The 19,479-nt window shown below is 45.2% G+C and overlaps 2 protein-coding genes across 11 annotated transcripts in view; both read left to right on the top strand.

Annotated features, from left to right (window-relative positions):
* The window catches only part of PPFIBP1 (PPFIA binding protein 1), a 116,761-nt gene extending 102,758 nt beyond the window's left edge, over positions 1-14,003 (top strand). For all 10 annotated transcript variants that reach the window (XM_065636606.1, XM_065636599.1, XM_065636616.1 and 7 more), the window contains 11 exons: positions 1,767-1,908; positions 2,157-2,285; positions 2,935-3,085; positions 4,296-4,407; positions 4,554-4,642; positions 8,969-9,091; positions 9,913-10,038; positions 10,891-11,079; positions 11,598-11,777; positions 12,130-12,195; positions 13,484-14,003. In XM_065636606.1, the coding sequence (XP_065492678.1) occupies positions 1,767-1,908; positions 2,157-2,285; positions 2,935-3,085; positions 4,296-4,407; positions 4,554-4,642; positions 8,969-9,091; positions 9,913-10,038; positions 10,891-11,079; positions 11,598-11,777; positions 12,130-12,195; positions 13,484-13,570 (1,394 nt within the window). In that variant the 3' untranslated portion in view covers positions 13,571-14,003. The remainder of the gene's footprint in view (positions 1-1,766; positions 1,909-2,156; positions 2,286-2,934; positions 3,086-4,295; positions 4,408-4,553; positions 4,643-8,968; positions 9,092-9,912; positions 10,039-10,890; positions 11,080-11,597; positions 11,778-12,129; positions 12,196-13,483) is intronic.
* A 3,868-nt stretch (positions 14,004-17,871) lies between these two features.
* REP15 (RAB15 effector protein) lies at positions 17,872-19,094 on the top strand. The gene has a single exon (XM_065636650.1). The coding sequence runs from the start codon at positions 18,462-18,464 to the stop codon at positions 18,933-18,935; it is 474 nt and encodes a 157-aa protein (XP_065492722.1). The 5' UTR covers positions 17,872-18,461; the 3' UTR covers positions 18,936-19,094.
* The last annotated feature ends 385 nt before the right edge of the window (positions 19,095-19,479 follow it).

Here is a 19,479-nt window from a genome sequence, read left to right as displayed (position 1 = left end):
ACCAGTCTCGTGGCAAGAACATTCCTTGGGTGTTCCTGGCAAGTGCAGGTAAGACCTGCAGGGTCCTGCCTTAGCAAGCAGGGCCGTGTCAGTCAGGGTGATTGTACAGCCACCCGGTGTGGCCCTCGCTGATGAAGAGACCAAGTGCTCTGGGTCCTCTCGGTTTCCCATGTGGCCCCTTAAATGTCGGGGTTGTGCCAGTACAGGAAGGGAAGTGAGGTAGAAGGAGCAAACGTTGCAATACCCGCACATCTCTGCTACTAATACACCCAGCCTTGTTCTGGTAGTCTCTCTCTAGAATGCTGTTTAATTTGTTTTTTTTCTAAGCTAGCACTTTTTCTTATACAAATAAAGCAGAAACCACAAATGCAAAAGCCCGATTCAACGTTAGTGCTGTCTCTCACCGCGGGATCCCCGTATTTGATAATGGTCAAACCAGAGTGCCCAGAAATCATCTTTTATTTGACCTTGTTGCTTCACTGCAAGGTTTAACATCTAAAGCATTGGTGGAAAATGGGACATGTTCTAACTGAATCAGCTAAACTTTGCCCAGCAGAAAGGATACGCTGGCAAAGCCTGCAGTTTGTTGCTGTTTGTGGCATGTGGTGACCACCTCAGCCATTGACTCCGTGGCCTGAGACCACATGGCCCAGCAAAATCCGCTCTGCCTTGATTCGTGGAACTGGTTTGGTTTTCTCCTGGAAGTCTTGAGAGTCCATTTTGAAAACAAATGATGGTCATCTAATTACACAGCCATGTTTAAAGATGGTAAAAGTGGTTACAGGCCTGACTGTGGGCCTGCTGTGGGCTGCCTTGCCACGGCTGCTTCATCTGAACAGGCTCGTGCTCTCACTGTTCCTCAGCAAGTAAGTGGCATAAGCTCCACGTGGTGGTTTTATTCAGCTATCTGGCACTTGCTGGCACATCTCTGCTTACGTAGCCTAGTAGGTATTGCAATTCTTTTAGTTTTCTTTTTAAATGATCTTAAAATAGTTTTCTTCTTTGTTAGTTGAGCTTTTACGAAACGATCTTGTAACAACGTCCCTTCTGGGGACAGGAGCCCTCGGGTTTCTTGTCATGGAAAACAATAACTACAGGTCAAAGATTTAATGCTTTTAGAGTGGGTGGTAATGTGTAGGGTCTCTCGGAGATGTTCTTTGCATCCCTCATAAGAGAAGATCTAGTTCAGACAGAGCCTAAACTCCCTGGTGTTTCTCTGCAGAGGAACAAAATATTCCAGAATTTGCAGAAGTGAGGGGAAAAAGGCCCTCCTGCTCCTGGGGCAGGAGAAGTTGTTTGTTGCTGAAATTTCCTGGATGGGGAACTTATGGGATGCTGCAAGTTATTAGGAAAGATGCCTGCAGGGAAATTATTCATTTTTCTGTGCTTTGGGGACTCCTGGCTTGGTGCCCTGCTGTAGCACTCAATTGTTCCTGGGCATCCACATGCCTCAGCTGTGTCTGTGAAAGGACTGCAGGAGCACTCGCCAAGGAAGAGTAAATTTGGGGTTTAATTCATTGATTGATTCACAAGGTGGTTTTTGCCCACCTTGAATGCAAGGCACTTAACTGGTGCAGAGTATTCCCAGTCAGGCCCATGAAGGAGGAACACGTGTTGTTGCTCCTGGATTTTCCCATCCCTCCTCGCCCCACTGTCTTAACATGATGGCTCTCAATAATTTTAGCAAGAGTTGTTCCCCGAGTTCAGGAGCGCATCTGTACAATCTTGCGCAAATGAGTCTTGATGGGGCTTTTGCTTCCTAATAGCTGAAACGGAGAAGGGATCTGCAGATCACTTGGATCTGGCTGGCTTGCCCCCTCGCCCAAAAGAAATGGATAGTCTACAGATGACTCCACCTTCTCCAGATTCCAAGAAAAAGGCCAGAGGGATCAAGAAGTTATTTGGAAAGTAAGTAAAAGATGAAAAATGACTGGGAACATGCCTTCCCTTCTTCCCTTCCAACCTGTGGCTCCATGGTTTACTGTCTCAAGAGCAGGAGGAGCCGATGTGATATTTGAGGGGGCAAACAGTAGGTTGGTGGAGGGTGGAATGAAGAGCTACAAACCCCACAGGAGATCTTACCTGTATTGGTTGCAGTAGTAGAAGCATGCCTTTTCCTTAACCAAATGGGAATACACTTTCTTCCTTTAAACTAGACTTAAAAGAAGTCAGTCTACCACCTTCAACCCAGATGACATGTCCGAGACGGAGTTCAAAAGAGGAGGGACAAGAGCAACGGCAGGGCCACGACTGGGCTGGTCTCGAGACCTGGGGAAGTCTCACAGGTAAGACGAGAGGTGCAAGGTGTGCTGATACTTGCCTTCCCAGCAGCTCTGGTCAAGCACAGGGTCCAAAGGAGAAGTGCAGTGCCAAAAAGAAATGTCCTCTCTCCTGGCAAACAGAAGCAGGTTGATCCAGGCTGTTTCCTCCTTTGAGAGGTGGTCTTTGCATGGTTAAGGTTGGTCGGAGTCTTGGTTGCCCGGGGCTATACAGGAATGCAGTTGTGAGGCCGTGCAAAGTGCGGTGTGAGCCCTCATGTGGCAATGAAAAATATTTCTCTGGTACGTGTCATGTGGCACCTCTGGGGGTTAAACGCTGAAGTGAAACATTATGGTCTTACTTCAGAGTTTTAGCCACCCTAGGCAGCAAATGTGGTTGTTTCAGTATTAATAGATTGTGTTTATTGTGATAGTGGCAGGAGATCAGCAATGATCAGCACTTCATGGTGCTGACAGTTCAGAAGTAGAGACACCTTCTTCCTTGTGAGGCTCACCTACCAGCCAGCCACGATGCACGTTCTGCCATGGAGATTGTCCTATTTTCCACGAAGTACTCATCAATGAATGGCTTAGGTTTTGGTTTTATCGTTAGATATGAAAGTAGGAGATTTGAGGCACATGATTTATCAGTCTTTTTTGGTAATATCGTCTGTAGTGAGCTGGACATGCCATTCGCAAAGTGGACAAAGGAGCAGGTTTGCAACTGGCTCCAGGACCAAGGGCTAGGCTATTACATTAGTAACGGCAGACACTGGATACTGTCTGGGCAAACACTTCTGCAGGCTTCTCAGCAGGATCTGGAAAAGGTGAGAAATACTGGAAACAATTCTTTCAGTAAAACGTACAAAAATTGGTATTTCTGTGCATGTAAGTCGCGTTTGTAAAGTGCACCCTGTAAAAATTAAAAAATAAAGAAGGTGAGGTTTTAAAGCATGTGATGAAAAATCTGTTTCTTTTTAGCTGAACTTCCGTAGAAAAATAGTGTTCTATAATTAAACTAATAATTACATATATGTGTTTTAACTTCACTGGGCACGGACACGTAAACTGGCTATGCCACTTTTTAAAAATATGCACACAAGAGTGCGTCATTATCATATGGGTTTGTAGCTCTGATTCATTAGCATTTGTACAGTTATTTTATTCCTGTGTGAGAAAGGTGTTTTGGTCTGATAATGTTTTTTTGCCCGTTTTACAAAAATGATTGAGGATTTGTTACGCACAAGGGAGAACAGTTTCTTTGTCTTAAATTGGTACAGGATTGTGTATGTCTTGTTTTCTAAAAATGGAAACATTTTAAAAGTTGATTCAATTTATACTTGAATCCACAGTATTCACTAATGTTTGAATTTTCAGCTTTTAAAGATCACTATCCTCATCAAATAGTAACCCTGTTTTCTCAGACTGTGAGCTAATTCAAAGTTGTAGTTACACTACAACTGGAATAAGAAAAGTGTGAAATGGACACAGTGGCTTGTAATAAAGCTACCAGAGGTAACATTAACTAGTGAGCATCAGTAAAAGTGTATATGGGATTGAAGAGATCCTGGAATGGCTGCACTTGCAACTAAACTGGTGAAGATGTTATGCATTTCGAAGCATTAATAGATTTCAGTAATTCCTGGGATCTTCATATGTTCTTAACTAAATAATTCTTTTAACCTTACCTTCCTAAGTGTGAGGGAAGGAAGCAATCTCATCAAGTACTTTTCTGAATGCCAACATGTTCTATATTGGGGTTTTTTTTAACCTGGCATGAGAATACTGTGGCCAACATTTTCATACAGTTTGAGATCCACCACATTTTGAAATTAATCCACCACAGTGAGCAGATCTTTCCATAGTGCTGGACATGTGCTAAAACTATGCTGGTATTCAGCAAATAGAAAATACACCTGCCAGGTCACCAGCTAGTGCTGTGTACAGTGTGAGTCTCTGAAACCATTTGTAATTCAGCAGAAGGAGAAATAACATATGGTATTGTCTCCAGCTTTACTGCTTTCCCTACTTTCACAGGAGCTTGGCATAAAGCACCCGTTGCATCGGAAGAAGCTTCAGCTTGCTCTGCAGGCACTTGGGTCTGAAGAGGAAAACAATCATGGAAAACTGGATTACCACTGGGTTACCAGTAAGATTTTATTACACGCTGAAGCAGCGACTTTTGATAAGCGTTCCTAATCATGGCTAATTTGAGGCTCAAAGAATAACACTAATTGGCACCAGGTAATTAGTGCTCAACTGCTCAACTAACATGGGTGTCTGTCTCTGCCTTAGGGTGGCTGGATGACATTGGCCTCCCGCAGTATAAGACCCAGTTTGATGAAGGAAAGGTGGATGGCCGAATGCTCCATTACATGAGTGTGGTAAGTAAATGGCTTTTCTCTTCCTGACATCTTTTTCATGCTCTTAGTTTCTCCCCACTTAAATGCACACTGGTGTATCTCCAGATAGCTAAAGACCAGGTGAGACTAAAGACACCTGCTTTCACTGTGCCTTTTGTTGTGACTGCATAGATATTAAATTCACTTAACACCCTCCAGCCTCTCCATCCCATCCTCCATCTTCTTCCTAGTCCCTTTGGGTCAATTCACCAGCAACAGCAACCTTTTTTTGCACCTCACGGCACAAGTGGCCGTGCCCCACCACGCAGCCCTGTGAACAGCCTTCTCCTATTCCCACGTTCGCCTCTCCTCAGCCAGCCCCAGGCTGTTCCCAGCAGCAGCCCTGGCCCCAGCGCACCCTCCTGCCCTGCTATATATGGTGGAGAAGAGGGGTCCAGGCAGCTGCTGGCCCCAAGAGACAGCAGACTGCAGTTGGGGAGGAGGCACCACCATTGCCAACTCTTCTTGCCCTCGGCCCTCCCCTGGAAATGGCCACTGGCCAAATCCTGGCTAGCCCCACAAGTAGGGTGCCTGGGGGGCTCTGTGGCTGCTTGGGCAGCTCTCACATCACAGGCAGCCATTCTCATGTCTGTCCAGGGAGAGCAGGACCAGATGGGCATCTTAGAGGGTCCAGTGTCTGCAAGGAACCAGAGAGCTGGATCAGGGCAATCTGGCTTGTAGCTTACTGGAGCAGAAAGCCGCTGCCTGTCTGGAGGCTGACAGACTGTCTGTGCATTACTCTGCGCATGTGTTAAAAGTTTTAAAGAGAAACGTGAAAGTGCCACATGGTCGCCATCTCCGCATGTGAGTTTTGCCCCGGATGGCCGGACCTACTGAAAGGAAGCTAAAGCAGGAACTTAGTCTTACCTGCTTTTGCAGCATCACAGAGGCTACAGGTGTGCACATGTGATGTGCCAAAAGTACAGACTTCTCTCCAACAGCTAAACATGTCGTGTGTCTCATGGGACTTTCTGACAATAATTTCAAAATTTTCATAAATCAGGTCTTCAAAATTTATGGATAATTGCAGGGAGAAGGCTGAAGGAGGTCAGAGTGTCAGATGCATCGCTACCGCTAAAAGAATATGCCATAATGCTGTATTTGTCTGTGTGCTTCATTGCAGTGCTTAAAGGACCTCTTGAAGCTGTAGTAGGTGTCCTGGGTTAAACTAATGCTAATAGCTGTAACCTATAGAAAACAAAAGGCCTGATGCTGCTACTCATCTGCAAGTATTTCGTATATTCTTCCCAGCTTTAAAGATGCTATTTTAAGGTGGAGGAGCAAACATAGTAAGGAAGAGCCCAGACTCACGCATGAGAATGGGTGATCTCGTGCTTAACAGTTGTGCATGACGCTGTCTGATGCGCTCAGGCAGGGTTTGTAAGTACACAAAAGTGTGCAAATTCCGTGGTCGCCGTTCATGCAGCTGGGCCTTTGCTGTTCAGGTTGTTATTTATTAATAGAAGTAGATGGAATTCTTCAGTAAGCAAACATTCAGTCTACTTACGTATTCATGCGGACGCTTAGGTGAAGAAAATTCAAGCAGTTTCCTTTGAAGAAAATTGCAGTTTTAAGAGCCAGCTTGTTTGAAAACAGGCTACATTGAATAGCTTTTGAATAATGTATTTCAAAATGCTTAGCGCCAACATCAGCTCCACGGTTTATTCCTGGTAAGGTGAAGCCAATCCAGCAGATTTTCTTTGTGTAAGATCTCAGGCAAGGTGAGACCTTTGTTCTCTTTGTTCTCTGACACAAATGCAAACTGACCATCGCCAATATTATTTCCCTCTGTATAACAAAGAATGAATCAATCACACTGCTGTTCTCTCATGAGCCACGCCATGGGCAGAGTAAAGGTAACCTTTTTATGTCACGTTTGCATCTATTTTGTGTAGTCTTTACATTAGCACCAGCAGAAAGCCGAGATGTAAGATGCACAGTGCTGCTGAGGAGCTGCAGCCGCTGCCCAGGACTGACCTGCCTTGACCACCTGGCATGACTTTGCTGTTGACTGTACTTTCGTCAAATGTCCTGCTTAGGTAGCGTGGTTTGGTGTCTGTTTCCTTTAGTTCCCTTAGTTTGGACATTAATATAAAAGTAGGAGGCAGTTTCTTTCTTCTGTTTCTTAAGTCTTGGAGATCTGCTGCCAGTAGGCTCCGTTGAGCTTGATCTGGTGTTGGAAGACTCTGCCGTGTATTACCTGGATGAGGAATGGATGTGGATAAGATGCAGCATAGGCTGTATTGTAAGGGAACCTGTATTATTCAACAGTTTTTTAATAAAAAAGACAGACAGGTGGACAGAGGAAGGCAGTGTAGCAGGAGCTTTGCCTTTTAAATAGGTGTTCTTTCTGTTATTTCCTTTTAATTTTAGATCACTAGGAATATTTTTAGGCAGAGTTTAACCATCAAATTGTAACAGCAGCTTCAGTGTAAGTGATCAGCTAAATACAGCCTTATGCAAAGTATGAAAGAAATATTTCTTAAAAATCACATGAAGTTACCTTCACTTGGCAAACCACAAAACAGAAACTCTAATCTTAGAGATTATTTGGGCAAGTGAAGAATTTAGTCTTAAATATGCTGACAAAATAGAGTCGAGTATTTGCAACATGTAAGTAATGCTAAAACATATTAAGCCAAGTTAACCCTGGCACAAGGATGCATAAATTTATCTATCAGCCAACTTGTACCAGCAGAGAATTGGCCTTTGAGACACTTGATGGCGTAGTTAGGACTCAGAGCTGAAGAGCCCACCCTAGCAGAAGCGCATGTCTCAGTTTTGAAATGCTAAATTTCTGGGGCTAGTCATTTGAATGAAACCAGAGGTCAGCAAAATGTGATGTCTGCATTTCTTAGTTTGCAAACGTGTCGGCAGGTCAGGGCGTTGGGTAGCACCAGCAGCCTTTTTCAACCTGTGAGCCTTATCTAAACCTTTTGTCTCCTTGCCATTGTCCACCACACGTGACCTGTGAGTTGAGCCCCCTTGGGCTCCAGAAGGCTCTGTCTCTCAGTGTTTTGAAGGAGCTCTGAGCGCGAGAAGGAGAAAAGGGAAATTTATTGGAGCCAAACCAGAGCTCCTGCTTGCTACTGTAGTCATGAAGCGGGGAACTGATCTCTCACAGCTCCTGACAATCAAAAGCTACCTGTCCAGCCAGAGGCAATCATCTGTGCCTTGTGGTCAGTGTAGAGAGAAGGGGCACTGGGAGGCACCATCTCATTCCTTGGCATGGCACAGATTGTCCTAGGAGATGCCTGACACTTTCCACGGACACTGGTGGAAGCCCACGCAGCTGGTCTACATGAGCTATTGAGTAAGTCCCCCATGAGATGAACGTTTAAGTAAAACACATTGTGAGGATCAAGCTTTTGGAAAAAGAACCAGCTGCTTTTGTTAGTATCACCAATGCGTTGCAGAGAGGAGTGCGGCCGTGCCTTTGCAGGCTCTTGCCCAGCGATGTGTGAGAAGTGGCTCATCCCGTGCTGAAAACGATGCGATGTAAAGTCACAGCCAGGTTGCCTCGCGGTGCCCTGTCACCGAGCCAACCCTCAGGCTGTGCACGTGTGTCCAGTGTGTTCCCTTGGCATGTCTGAGGAGGGATTGGTACTCCTGGCCAACCTGCCCCCCTTCCCCCAAACCTGCACAAGGTAGGAGCTACACGGCGGTGGTGAGCTGGGGACAAGGAGACTTAAAGTGAGCATCTCCACAGCTTGGATGTGGGCACCGTTTCCATCATTCCATCACTTGGGCCAAGCATTTTAAAGAATATCTTTCAACTGCAGTTCTGGGAGACCAACCTGACACACCTTAATATTTTTCTTCTTCCCTCTTTTTTTTTTCCTCTTTTTTTCATTCTAGCCATAGAGAATGCCTCAGTTTTCAGTATAATTTATTATTTTCAGTTAAACTTTTAGCTGGATGTTTGTGGTATTGAAACTTTAGGCAAGATTAAATGCAAATGCCAGGTGAGTCTGATGCACTGTGTTTGGAAAACTGTCCTGGGTCTGATCAGATTGCTGAGGATGTGTCATCTCACCCTCTCTCTCATTACCCCAGGTTTCTTGCACTAAGCTCTGCATACCCTATATGAAGAACATTGCCCATGAGTTAGTACAGAGCAACAGGGGAAGCTTTTATTTTGGGACAGATGTTTTGATGTTAATCACGTGTCTTGCATATTAAAATGCTACTCTAGAATATGTCAGATGTGCCATTTTAATCCAGGGTCGAAGCAGTCTCCTCCAGCTGGGTACTGGTTCCACCAATAAGCACATTTATATTCATTATCTCCCCACTTGTCTTTGACAGGATGACTTGCTGTCCTTGAAAGTTGTCAGCGTCCTCCACCACCTCAGCATCAAAAGAGCCATTCAGGTTTTGAGAATAAATAACTTCGAGCCCAACTGTCTGCGCAGGAGACCATCTGATGAGGTACTGCTTCAGGATGAAACTCCGAAGAGAAATCCTCTAGGGTTTTTCCTTGGTGTTTCTGATTATTCCTGCTCTGCCCCCTCCTCCTTTCTCCTCCGTCCTATTTCATTCTGTTTTGATTTTGGTTTCCTTTTGCTTCTGTCGTTATTCCAAATCTTCATGCTTTGCCATCACCACCTGGAGCACCACTTTCTCTCCTTCACCTGCCATAGCCACACACTCATGTCTCCTTGCCAAACCTCCTGCTCCTTTTGCCAGCCAACAGCTGGCTGGTTTGGCTTAGTCTCTGATGTGCTGTCTGGAACATAAATCATCTTGAACTGTTGCTGTGGGTCTTGTGCAACTCCCTGGAAAATCAACATCTGAGTCAAAATTTTCTGTGTAAAAGGAGTTTGGCTCTGTTGCCAGAGGGGAGACTGCCATCAGTATGTTTTGCAAGCAGCATTTGCTGGATATGGTAATGGATGATGAAGCAACCCAGACTCTTGGATTTAGATTCACAATGCATATCTGCAAGAAAAACACAGCAGCTCATGGCACTGGCTAAATTTTCAGTTTTACTGGTAGAAATTGCAAGCAGTCCTAGTGCACAGCAGGACAATCAAATGGCATGAAGCATAATACAGTCCTGTCCACTGTCCAGACCCATCTCCATGTTGGTATTGCTGAAAGACAGCAATCCAAAAAGAGGTTGTTTTTTTTCTTGCGTGCAAAGTGGGTTTGCATTCATTAAGGGCGGAAGAGGTTTGTTTCAGTAAAGACTGGGGCTGGAACACCTGGGTTGGGAAGTTTCCTTAACTGCCTGTTCCTCCTGTTCACAGAATAATGTCACACCTTCTGAGGTCACCCAGTGGACCAACCATCGTGTGATGGAGTGGTTACGCTCCGTGGATCTGGCAGAGTATGCTCCGAATCTGCGGGGCAGCGGTGTGCATGGGGGACTGATGGTAAGGTTTTAGGCTGGCTTATTCCATTTTATTTAAAAAAATACAGCTGAGAATCACTTAAGCAAAGTTCTGACATTATCTTTGCTGCACACACCTTTTCTTCTTATTCTGTTTAATAGCAAGTTGCTGTCAAAATTTATTACCCTGTAATTTAAAGGACATGACTGTCTTGGGCAGAATTAGTGTGGGCAGTAATGGGTTTATCTACATTCCCCTCACAATTTAATTTAGGTTTGCATTCTTCACCTCCTGTCCTATGACGCTGTACACCGCTATCATGCTGTTAAACAGCCACCATCTTCCTTTCTAGACTTCGATTTTGTTTTGTTTTGTAAGGAAGGCTTGTTACCGTTATAAAATCTGCCATGTCATTGTCAAACCAGGAGTGGTTTTAATTGCTATAACATCAGATACTCCAAACGAGAGACTTATACTCCGAGAAGTTTGTTGTGGTGATTAAGATGTATATCCCTGCTCCAAACCCTTTATGTCTGTTTATTTTCCATCATTCATCTGGCTTCATTTTCTAGAGTGAAAAAGGAACGTGGGTAAATATTTTGTGGCAGCTTCACAAATTACGATTTAAGGGTGGATTTATCTGTTCCTTTCTTCTTACCTGCCAGTTTGCTTCTATTTATAATTCAAGAAGAAATGCCTGGAAGTAGCATTTTATGAATCCTTTGACTAGTTAATTCTCTTTTCTCTTTCTTTGTTGCACGTTTCCTCTAACATACAAGCAAATCTCCCAAAGCAACCTTAGGAAGTGACCAAGATAAGCGTGCCTGTTGATGTCCTTGAGAATTCATCAGACAGTACAGGCTTCATCTGGATTCTCTGTGATTCGATTAATAGGTTTTGGAGCCCCGTTTCAATGTAGAAACCATGGCACAGTTGCTGAACATCCCACCAAACAAGACGCTACTGAGACGGCACCTGGCAACTCACTTCAACCTCCTCATTGGGCAGGAGGCCCAGCAGCAGAAACGCGAAGCCATGGAGTCCCCGGACTACGTCCTCTTAACAGCAACTGCCAAAGTAAAGGTAGGTCACTTGTTCTGAGTCGGTGCGTGAGCTTCCAGGCAGACATTCAGCTCTCCAGTGCGCTGGTTTTATCCATGTGTGAAGGACGTTTCAGCAAGGTCTGAGAAAAGGGGCTGGCTGCTGATGAAAGAAGGATGAGAGCAGGATTAAGCAGACCTGGGTTTGACAGTTGTGTCTGCCATGAGCACACCACACCTCAGGCCCTTCCTCTGGTGTGTTGTCCTTCTGTCTGTACCTTAAGATGTTTGGGAGGGAGACTGTCTCTTACTGTTCATGGTTTTAATGCAGTGGGATTCTGATCTCATTTGGGATCCTTGCCTTAACAATGGTAGAATGAGGGGCCACAATTTTTTCTTTCAGATGCAATTACTGTGAAATACAGCTATTCGAAATACCTTTGTTTAGGAGAGCAGTGGGGTTTTGACCCTTCATCATTGAAACACCAATACAAGAGTAAGACATCTGTTCATTCTTTGCTGATTCTCTAAAAACTTGTCAATTTGCTCTTCCCTTGCAAGCCAAAGAAACTTGCCTTCAGCAATTTTGGGAGCCTGAGGAAGAAAAAGCAAGATGATGTGGAAGAGTATGTGTGTCCTATGGAGCTGGGGCGGGCGTCTGGAAGTGGGTCAAAGAAGGGTTTTAAGCCTGGCCTGGATATCCGAGTATATGACGATGACGATTTGGACAGGCTGGAGCAGGTAAGCCAGATCTAGCAGTTTGGAGTCTTGACAGTGCTGTCAGTTTTGGTGGAAAACCTTCCTTTTCACAGAGGGACCTTCCTTTTGCTTTGACCTGTGAAGGTCCTGACTTCTTGCAGTCACACAGCACCTCTAACAAAAGTGTCTCAGCCCAAGGAGGATCAAGCTATGAATGCAGGGCCTTCAGGACCTACGCTGCCTTAACTGTCCTCTCCTGATGGGGCACGCTCCTCCCTTGCTCTGACCGTGTAGAGTGTAATCAAGTAGTTACATTATTTGCTACGCTTAATTCGTGCTCTGTCGTGACATACAATGAATTTATTATTTATTCACTATCTGTTTTATTTTCTAGATGGAAGATTCAGAAGGGACAGTGAGGCAAATAGGAGCGTTTTCTGAAGGCATCAACAACTTGACAGTAAGGCTTAAAAGTGGGATCTGTGGAGTCTCTGTTTCTCTAAGTTGGGTATAAGCCCCTTGGCAGTCACTAGTATTAAACAGCAGTTCTATTTAATACAAATACACTAAGTACAGCTTTTCTTCGCTGCTACTGACTGTCACACAGCTGAGTTTTATAGTTTGGGAGGCAATTGCTTTGATTCTGGCGCATAGTGGGAAGCTAGGCGTTTGGATAGAGTGAAGCGCCGCTGGTTTCTGAGGGCTGAAGTATGTCAAATATGGGGCAAATTATGGGTGTAGTGAAGCCTCATCAGAATGAGAGGTTTTGTACAAAGGGGAAAATTAAAATGACCGGTTCGGGAAGATAGCCACCCATTCTGGCCAGGGGGAATGGTGGCCTGTGTTCACCAGCCCTCTTTGGTGACTCCAGGGAGGGCAGAGGACACAGCATCCAGCTGGTGGGTTGCCCTTGGGCAGCGGGTTGCCGGGTGAGGGTCACAATGTGTTTTCTTGTTGGATGCCCAGCCCCAGCCTGTGCTCCAGCAGCCATTTGGGCCAGCAGAAAGGGGACTGAGCCACAAGCTGGTCAGGAGCCAACGCGGGTGAAGAGTTTGGAAGCAGGTTAAGGGAGGTTGTTCTCTCCCTCTACTCTGCCCTGGTGAGGCCGCATCTGGAGTACTGCATCCAGTTCTGGACTCCCCAGTTTAAGAAGGAGAAGGAACTACTGGAGGAAGTCCAGTGGCGGGCTATGAAGATGATCAGGGGTCTGAGGCATCTTTCTTAAGAGGAGAGACTGGGAGAGCTGGGTCTGTTCAGCCTGGAGAAGAGAAGGCTGAGAGAGGATCTTATTTATGCTTATAAATATCTCAAGGGTGGGTGTCAAGAGGATGGGACCAGACTCTTTTCAGTGGTGCCCAATGATAGGATGAGGGGCAGTGGGCACAGACAAAAAACACAGGAGGTTCCATCTGAATACGAGGAGAAACTTCTTTACTCTGAGGGTGCCAGAGCACTGGAACAGGCTGCCCAGAGAGGTTGTGGAGTCTCCTTCTCTGGAGACATTCAAGACCTGCCTGGACACATTCCTGTGTGATCTGCTCTGGGTGAACCAGCTTTAGCAGGTGGGTTGGACTGAATGATCTCCAGAGGTCCCTTCCAACCCCAACCCTTCAGTGATTCCATGACAAACGTCCTCCGCAGAACATCCTAAGCAGAACTTGCTGCCAGGCACAGGACTCGACTGTCCCGGGTGCTTGATTGTAGTTGTGAGGGCCTGAACCGTGACTTTTCCCTCCTTTCCTTTCTAGCACATGTTGAAAGAAGACGAAATGTTTAAAGACTTTGCGACTCGCTCTCCTAGCACCAGTATAACAGATGAGGACTCCAATGTGTGACAGTAACCACCGGGCACTGACAAAGGCTCACTTTCCTACATGCAAGAAACATCATCATTATACGTGATGGGCAGCAGATCATGTACATTACATTGCTCTTGCTTCTGTTTGTTAGAAGTAATATTGGGGGGTGGAGAATTAAAAAAAAAAAAGGTGCCTATTCTAAAGTTGCCATAAGAAACACCCAGACACTGGTGAATGGTAATTGTTTTTACTATATTTAATGTACAAACTGGTGATATGTTTCAGAGTGTTGCATTTAAATTTATGTGGTATTGTAGTGCTCCTTTTGCTTATTCACAGCCTCAGATAATCCTTCATACTGTTTCAAAATGACACAAGTTGTTAGGTAGAAGTATTGCATCTATAGATATCGTGCATCAGCTTTCTGTAGGCTTCCAGCTGAAAATAAATCTTACTGCTGTCTTTTCAAGTGCATTTGTTCAGCACAAGTACCAGTTCTGCTCTTCCTACAGTGTCCAATGTAGGATTTTAGTCATCCATGCCCTGCATAAAGTCCCCAGTAGCTCTTGACTGTTGCTCTTATTTTTATACTGTTTTATAAAAAAAAAAAAAAAAGAAAGAAAAAGAAGAAAAAATAAGTATATGAAGTACATATAAAAGCAAAATTTAAATTTTGTGAGATAGAGTGATGGAAAGTTTGAGGTGTGGGGGAAGGGGAGAGGGTTGTAAAAAGATTATCCCAGTTTGCATACCAGCTGGTTACTGGAAAAGGCAGGCTGACCTTTGGAACTGTTTGCTTTCGTTGCTTTTTACTGAGTGCACAGTTTAATGATCTTCCATTTGGGATGAAACAATTATGAAGCATGTTTCTTCTAGCAGTGACTTATATGGAAACTGCACATTTTAAAACGTCACCTTTTTTCTTCCCAGCAGCAGTAGTTATAGCATTGAAACAAGGTTATTAACACTTCCGTGACGTAAAATTTTTCCTTAAAGTTGAGAGTACCCCCTGCATATGGAAGGGATATTTCTGTGCTGTGACTAAACGTAAAGATGGTGTAGTTGCAAAAAAAGAAAAAAAAAGTTATATGGAGAAATGTATAGGAAATATATTATTTCGTAATATGAAACCTAAGGTGGGACTTTTCCTCCAGAATTCAAGTATCAAACATGTTGCTCATCATTTTATCTTCTTAAAGCACAGCTCCTCTGCTTTTGAAGATCATCAGATTTTAAAAATCCTAACTAGCCAGTGGAAATCTTTTGTCAGACTTCCGATATTGCAAGGTATCCTAGCCAAAAGCCATTAAAAAAAGAAAAAAGTAACTCTGTTTATCGCGGTGGTCATTTGTATGGTGTTGAACGTTGCATGTATTTTAGCACAACGGCGTGAAGCTTCTTCCCTTTGTAAAGGCTTAAAAAACCAAAAAAGCACAGCTGGACTTGTTCCTCGCGGTGCTGTGTTGCTTTACCGAGCGTTTGTCACTCGTTTCGTGGCTCTACTTGCTGGAAGTGAGGTCATTTCCAACACGTCGCTGGGGCGGTGCACGGGCTGTTGGATTTGCACTGACTCTGTGGGTATTTTTTCTGAAACACGACTCTCAATGTTAGGGAGGGAAGAAAGCGGCTTCCAGGGGATTCCAGGGAGCTCCCATTAGATGTTGGGGTAGAGTGGAGACGTGTTCTAGCTTTATATTGTTGGAACCTGAGACGTTATAACCAGCCTGGTTCTTTGAAAGGTGTGCAGTGTAGGCCATTATTTATGTACCAAGGTGAAAAATTCTATGTGGAGTGGTTGTGTTATACATAATATCAAGTGCTGCCATTTTCTCTTTACTATCTGGAGCCAGGGAAACAATCCATAATGTACACCTAAAATAGTTTGTGCTGCTTACCATTTGTCTACAAACAAATCGCAGCTGACGCTTTATTCAAAATTCCTGGCTAAGTAATGTCCGCAAATAATTTGCCGTCTGTTGTTTCTTCCTCTGCAGTCTTGGGGGTGTTGGAGCTATTTTATTCGGACAGAAATACCACATTGTGTAATGCCTGCTGTCGGCTTTAGGATGCAGGTGCTCGGGATGTGAATTCAGGGCTCGCTTTCTGTGAGTACTTTGCAATGTGGTTTTTATTTTAGTTGCGAGTTTGGGCTTGAGACCCCACTCTCCCAAATGCTGCGGAAGCACTGGGAAGACGTGGCGCAGGCTTCTGAGCAAAAATGTCCCTCCAGATTCGCTCTCACTAGATGCTGGCTAGTGAACATACTGACTGAATATTCACAGGAGGAAAAAAAAAAAAGGGCTAGTGACACAATATTATGTGCTGAAAAAAGCACAAACACACACTCTCCAATTTCTCTTCAGTCCAGTGCTATTGGCAAGACATCTCAACAACAGCAGGTGACGATTTATTTATTTAAGTCCCGTGTGAGTAGCATTCTGCTCCAAACAACCCTTTCCTGCATTCACCAGTTGGAAACCAGGTTGTCCCATCGCAGCTGCCCATCATCTGAACCTTGGTTGTGTTTCGGGGGTGGAATACGAAAGCACATATTAAAGTCAGGAAGTTTATGTGTGCATGTGCAGACAATTGGTATCGTATTTTAATTCGTGTGTGTGTGAAGAGGGCAACATAACTACTGTGTATTGCCATGTAAAATCCAATAAAGTCTGTGAAAAATGCCAAGTGTTTCTGCAAGCTGGTTCCTTATTAACATATCCTCTTTTTTCCTTTTTATTTTCTTAGGAAGGTCGTTTCGTGTTATTGAAAAGACGAGGGAGAAGGGCCAAAATGGCACATTTTTTGGTGAACTGATTAGTTTGTCGGTAGTGCCTGCTGAAAGACCCAGCTAGCAGCTAAGAAACCAACCGTCCCAAGTGTTTTTACTGATTTTCTGGGATGCAGATTTGAACTGCCTTGGGCTGTTTGGTACGGTGTGATTAGAAAGCGTTCCCCGTCGCTCAGCGTGTGCCCCTGCGCAAGTCCCCGCAGGGTGCTGAGGGAAGGGCCGTGTCGCCCCCCTCCCCGTGCCCCCGCAGCCCTCGGCAGCCACCGGCGCTGCACCAACTTTGCCAACAGGAGCTGAGCTTCTCCAAACTACGTTTTGTTGCCGGGGCACAGGTACAAATGGCGATCGGTGTTTTGCCCAGTGTAGCCCAGATAATGGACCAGAGAACGCAGAACCTCTGTCTCATTACCTTCATTTCTGTGGTTTTTTGTTCGTCAGATCAATTTTCGGTGTGAATACTGAGGATGAACACTTTGAAACCTAGAATATAATAAGCTTTTGTTTGTTTGTTTACAGTGATGAGGAAAGGATAGATGTGTATCAATCAAGAGCCTATGGAGAGTAAACCCAGCTCTTTTTCTGCTCGCTTAAATTACATATATGCTTAGGAATGGAGAAGTAATACAGAAAAACCTCTGGAATGACTCTTCTGATTCCCATCCACTATGTATTGTTGCACCCTGGCTTTCCCTTTAGGAGAGAAATTGCACTTATCCTACCTGCATGCTTTTTATACCTTGCACAACTTTGTTGTTATGAATGTTTAGTGCATACTTCATGCTTCACCTTAGTACTTCGGCATTTTTGTGTGCAGCAAGAGCTTTTCCTACTGAGCCTCTTGATCTTTTTCCCAACTGAGGACGGTGCTCTTTGAGGCAGTTGAGAAGGAAAACCTTTTGAGTTGCCAATAGATTTGGAGCAGCGGTCAGCAAGGAGAGAGTGCTGGGAAGTCCTTGAAAGGGAATCAAAGCGGCGTGCTTCCTAATGATAGCCGTGAGAAGGTCACGAAGGAATGGAGATGGGCCCAGGACAGATTTGAAGACCTGTGAAAGAAAAGACACGTAATACATAGGACATGATCTGTTTCTTAGAGGGAGGGACCTGTGGGCAGCAGTGGGACTGACCAGCCCGTGTGCCTGAGAAGGTGTTTGCCTGGAGCGGCAGGAGGACAAGAATATCTGTAGGCAGAAGGAGAGAGAGAACAAAGATGTTTTGAGCAATGGGCGTAAAGAGGGCAGGGAAAGAGAGGTACTTGACACTTTTTTTTTTGCTCATTCAGAATGAAGAAGAGGAGGAAGAGCAGCTTTCAGCAGGACAGAGCATGTTTCTTGGAAATGCTGGTGGGATCCTGGGCCAATGAAGAGACCATAGTGGTGCATTTGGCACCACCAACATCCAGAGCTGAACAGGGCCGGCTCCTGCTGCAGTGGTAACACACATTCCAGCTTCTACAGTTGCTGACACTGGATTTTGTAAGGTTAGGAAGCTTGTTTATTGTAGCTGTGTTTGATAGTTGTGCGTGGTGGTGCACTGACTAAGTTTCCCTGAGATAATCCAGTTAGAGACAGCAACAGCACGAGCTTCTCGGTTGAGCTGAAAGCCCAGCTGAGTCCATGCTCATCACCATGGTACAGTTAATGCCACTGACAGTAGTGGCATTTAATACTGGGGTATGGGCAGTGGCCCATCAGAAAAAGACCGCTATGTCATTTCAGGCACCCTGTAGAAGTCTTCAGGTTTGGGTGCATATCCTTCTCTGGGTGATTAAAAGAAAAAGGTGGTTCCATCTCCAGGAAACACCCGGTACTAATAAAATTACTTCTCTGTAATAGTCCTAGAAAGGAGATCAAAGGAGATAAGATCAGACTGGAATGAGATAGTATCTGCTAAAGAAATGGTGCTGGAATTAACAATAAAGAAAACGAGCACAGATGAATTCAGTAGACGTGAAAGTTACTGGGCCTGTCGGGCTGGTTGCTGCCCAGTGAGGTGTGGAGAAACACAACCAGCTCTGCCACTGCCGTGACCTTCATCTGGAGCATGGCTGGGAACCATGTGGATGCTTAACAGGTCTGACTGAGCCCGGCGCCTACAGAACCTTCACTGGAGAGGGAAGGGACTTCCCTCGGAGTGGTTTCCATGTGGAAACAACCTCCTGCACAGAAAATGGGCCAGAAGGTCTCACACGAGGACAACCAGGAGAATGAAGCTGAAACGCTAGTCATCTGTGAAGTCTTCAGCCAAGGTATGGTCCATGCATCTCAAAGGCTGAAGGACTGTCTTGGTTTTGTGGATCCTCAGAACAAATTCCAGCCAGCCACAAACACGCTGAGCGAGATCTTTTTGGTCGACTTGTCCCGCCTGGTGGGACGGGACTGCCTGGGCTTGTTCATCATGTTCGGTGTGCCAGGGAAGCCCAAGGACATCCGAGGAGTCACGCTAGACAGCGTTGCCAAGGAGGAGCGAAAATGCCGCCTGTCGGGCAGGAATGCGCTACGGCAATTTGTCGCCAGCACTGACAGCTTCCTGCCCGCGAAGGACATGTTGGAAAACTTCCTTGGCGCAAAAAATGGATCGAAAGAGGTGGGAAACGTGTACATAAACTTTCTGTGAACCGCTCATCAACAGCAGCGGCTCTGCACGCTGGCACCAGAGGCTGCCTGGGTCCCTTGCTGTTCTTCTCCGATGCCATTCCCTCCACCCCCCTTCTTTCCCACTCTCTCCTCCACCCATCGCATTCCCCGAGCTCCTGCACAGGCCAGGCTGAGTCAGTCTCTCCAAGTTTTCAACAACAGGATGTACCTGCCACTTAAATGTGTTTGTAGAAGGCACTTCATTTTTCCAGAACATTTTGTTCGCCAGGCGCTAAGTCTTGGCTGGAGCCGGTGAAAGCTTTGTCACTCTGAGTCTTTGGGAGGTCAAGTTAGGCTTGAATTGACTCACAGCCTTTTGTTTTCTGTGCAGTGGATTTTTTTTTTTTCTCTGTAGTAGGATTTTGAGGCTGTAATAAAGAAAATGTACTGGTGGTGCTGGGCAGAAGGTTTGCACTGAGCACAAAGGACAATGCCAGGGCTTAAAAATGCTGGTTTGGAGTCATGAGCTGGTTCAGTCATTTGCATTTTGCATTTATGGACTGATTTATTCAATTTCCCTCAGG

This window comes from Caloenas nicobarica, chromosome 1, assembly GCF_036013445.1.
Source record: "Caloenas nicobarica isolate bCalNic1 chromosome 1, bCalNic1.hap1, whole genome shotgun sequence".
Taxonomy (NCBI): Eukaryota; Metazoa; Chordata; class Aves; order Columbiformes; family Columbidae; genus Caloenas; species Caloenas nicobarica.
Note: the sequence above shows the minus strand (reverse complement) of the source record. Positions and strands in the feature narration are given on the sequence as shown.

Coding starts and splice junctions, on each gene's coding strand:
- REP15 (XM_065636650.1), top strand. CDS start 18,462: ATGTGGAAACAACCTCCTGCACAGAAAATGGGCCAGAAGGTCTCACAC.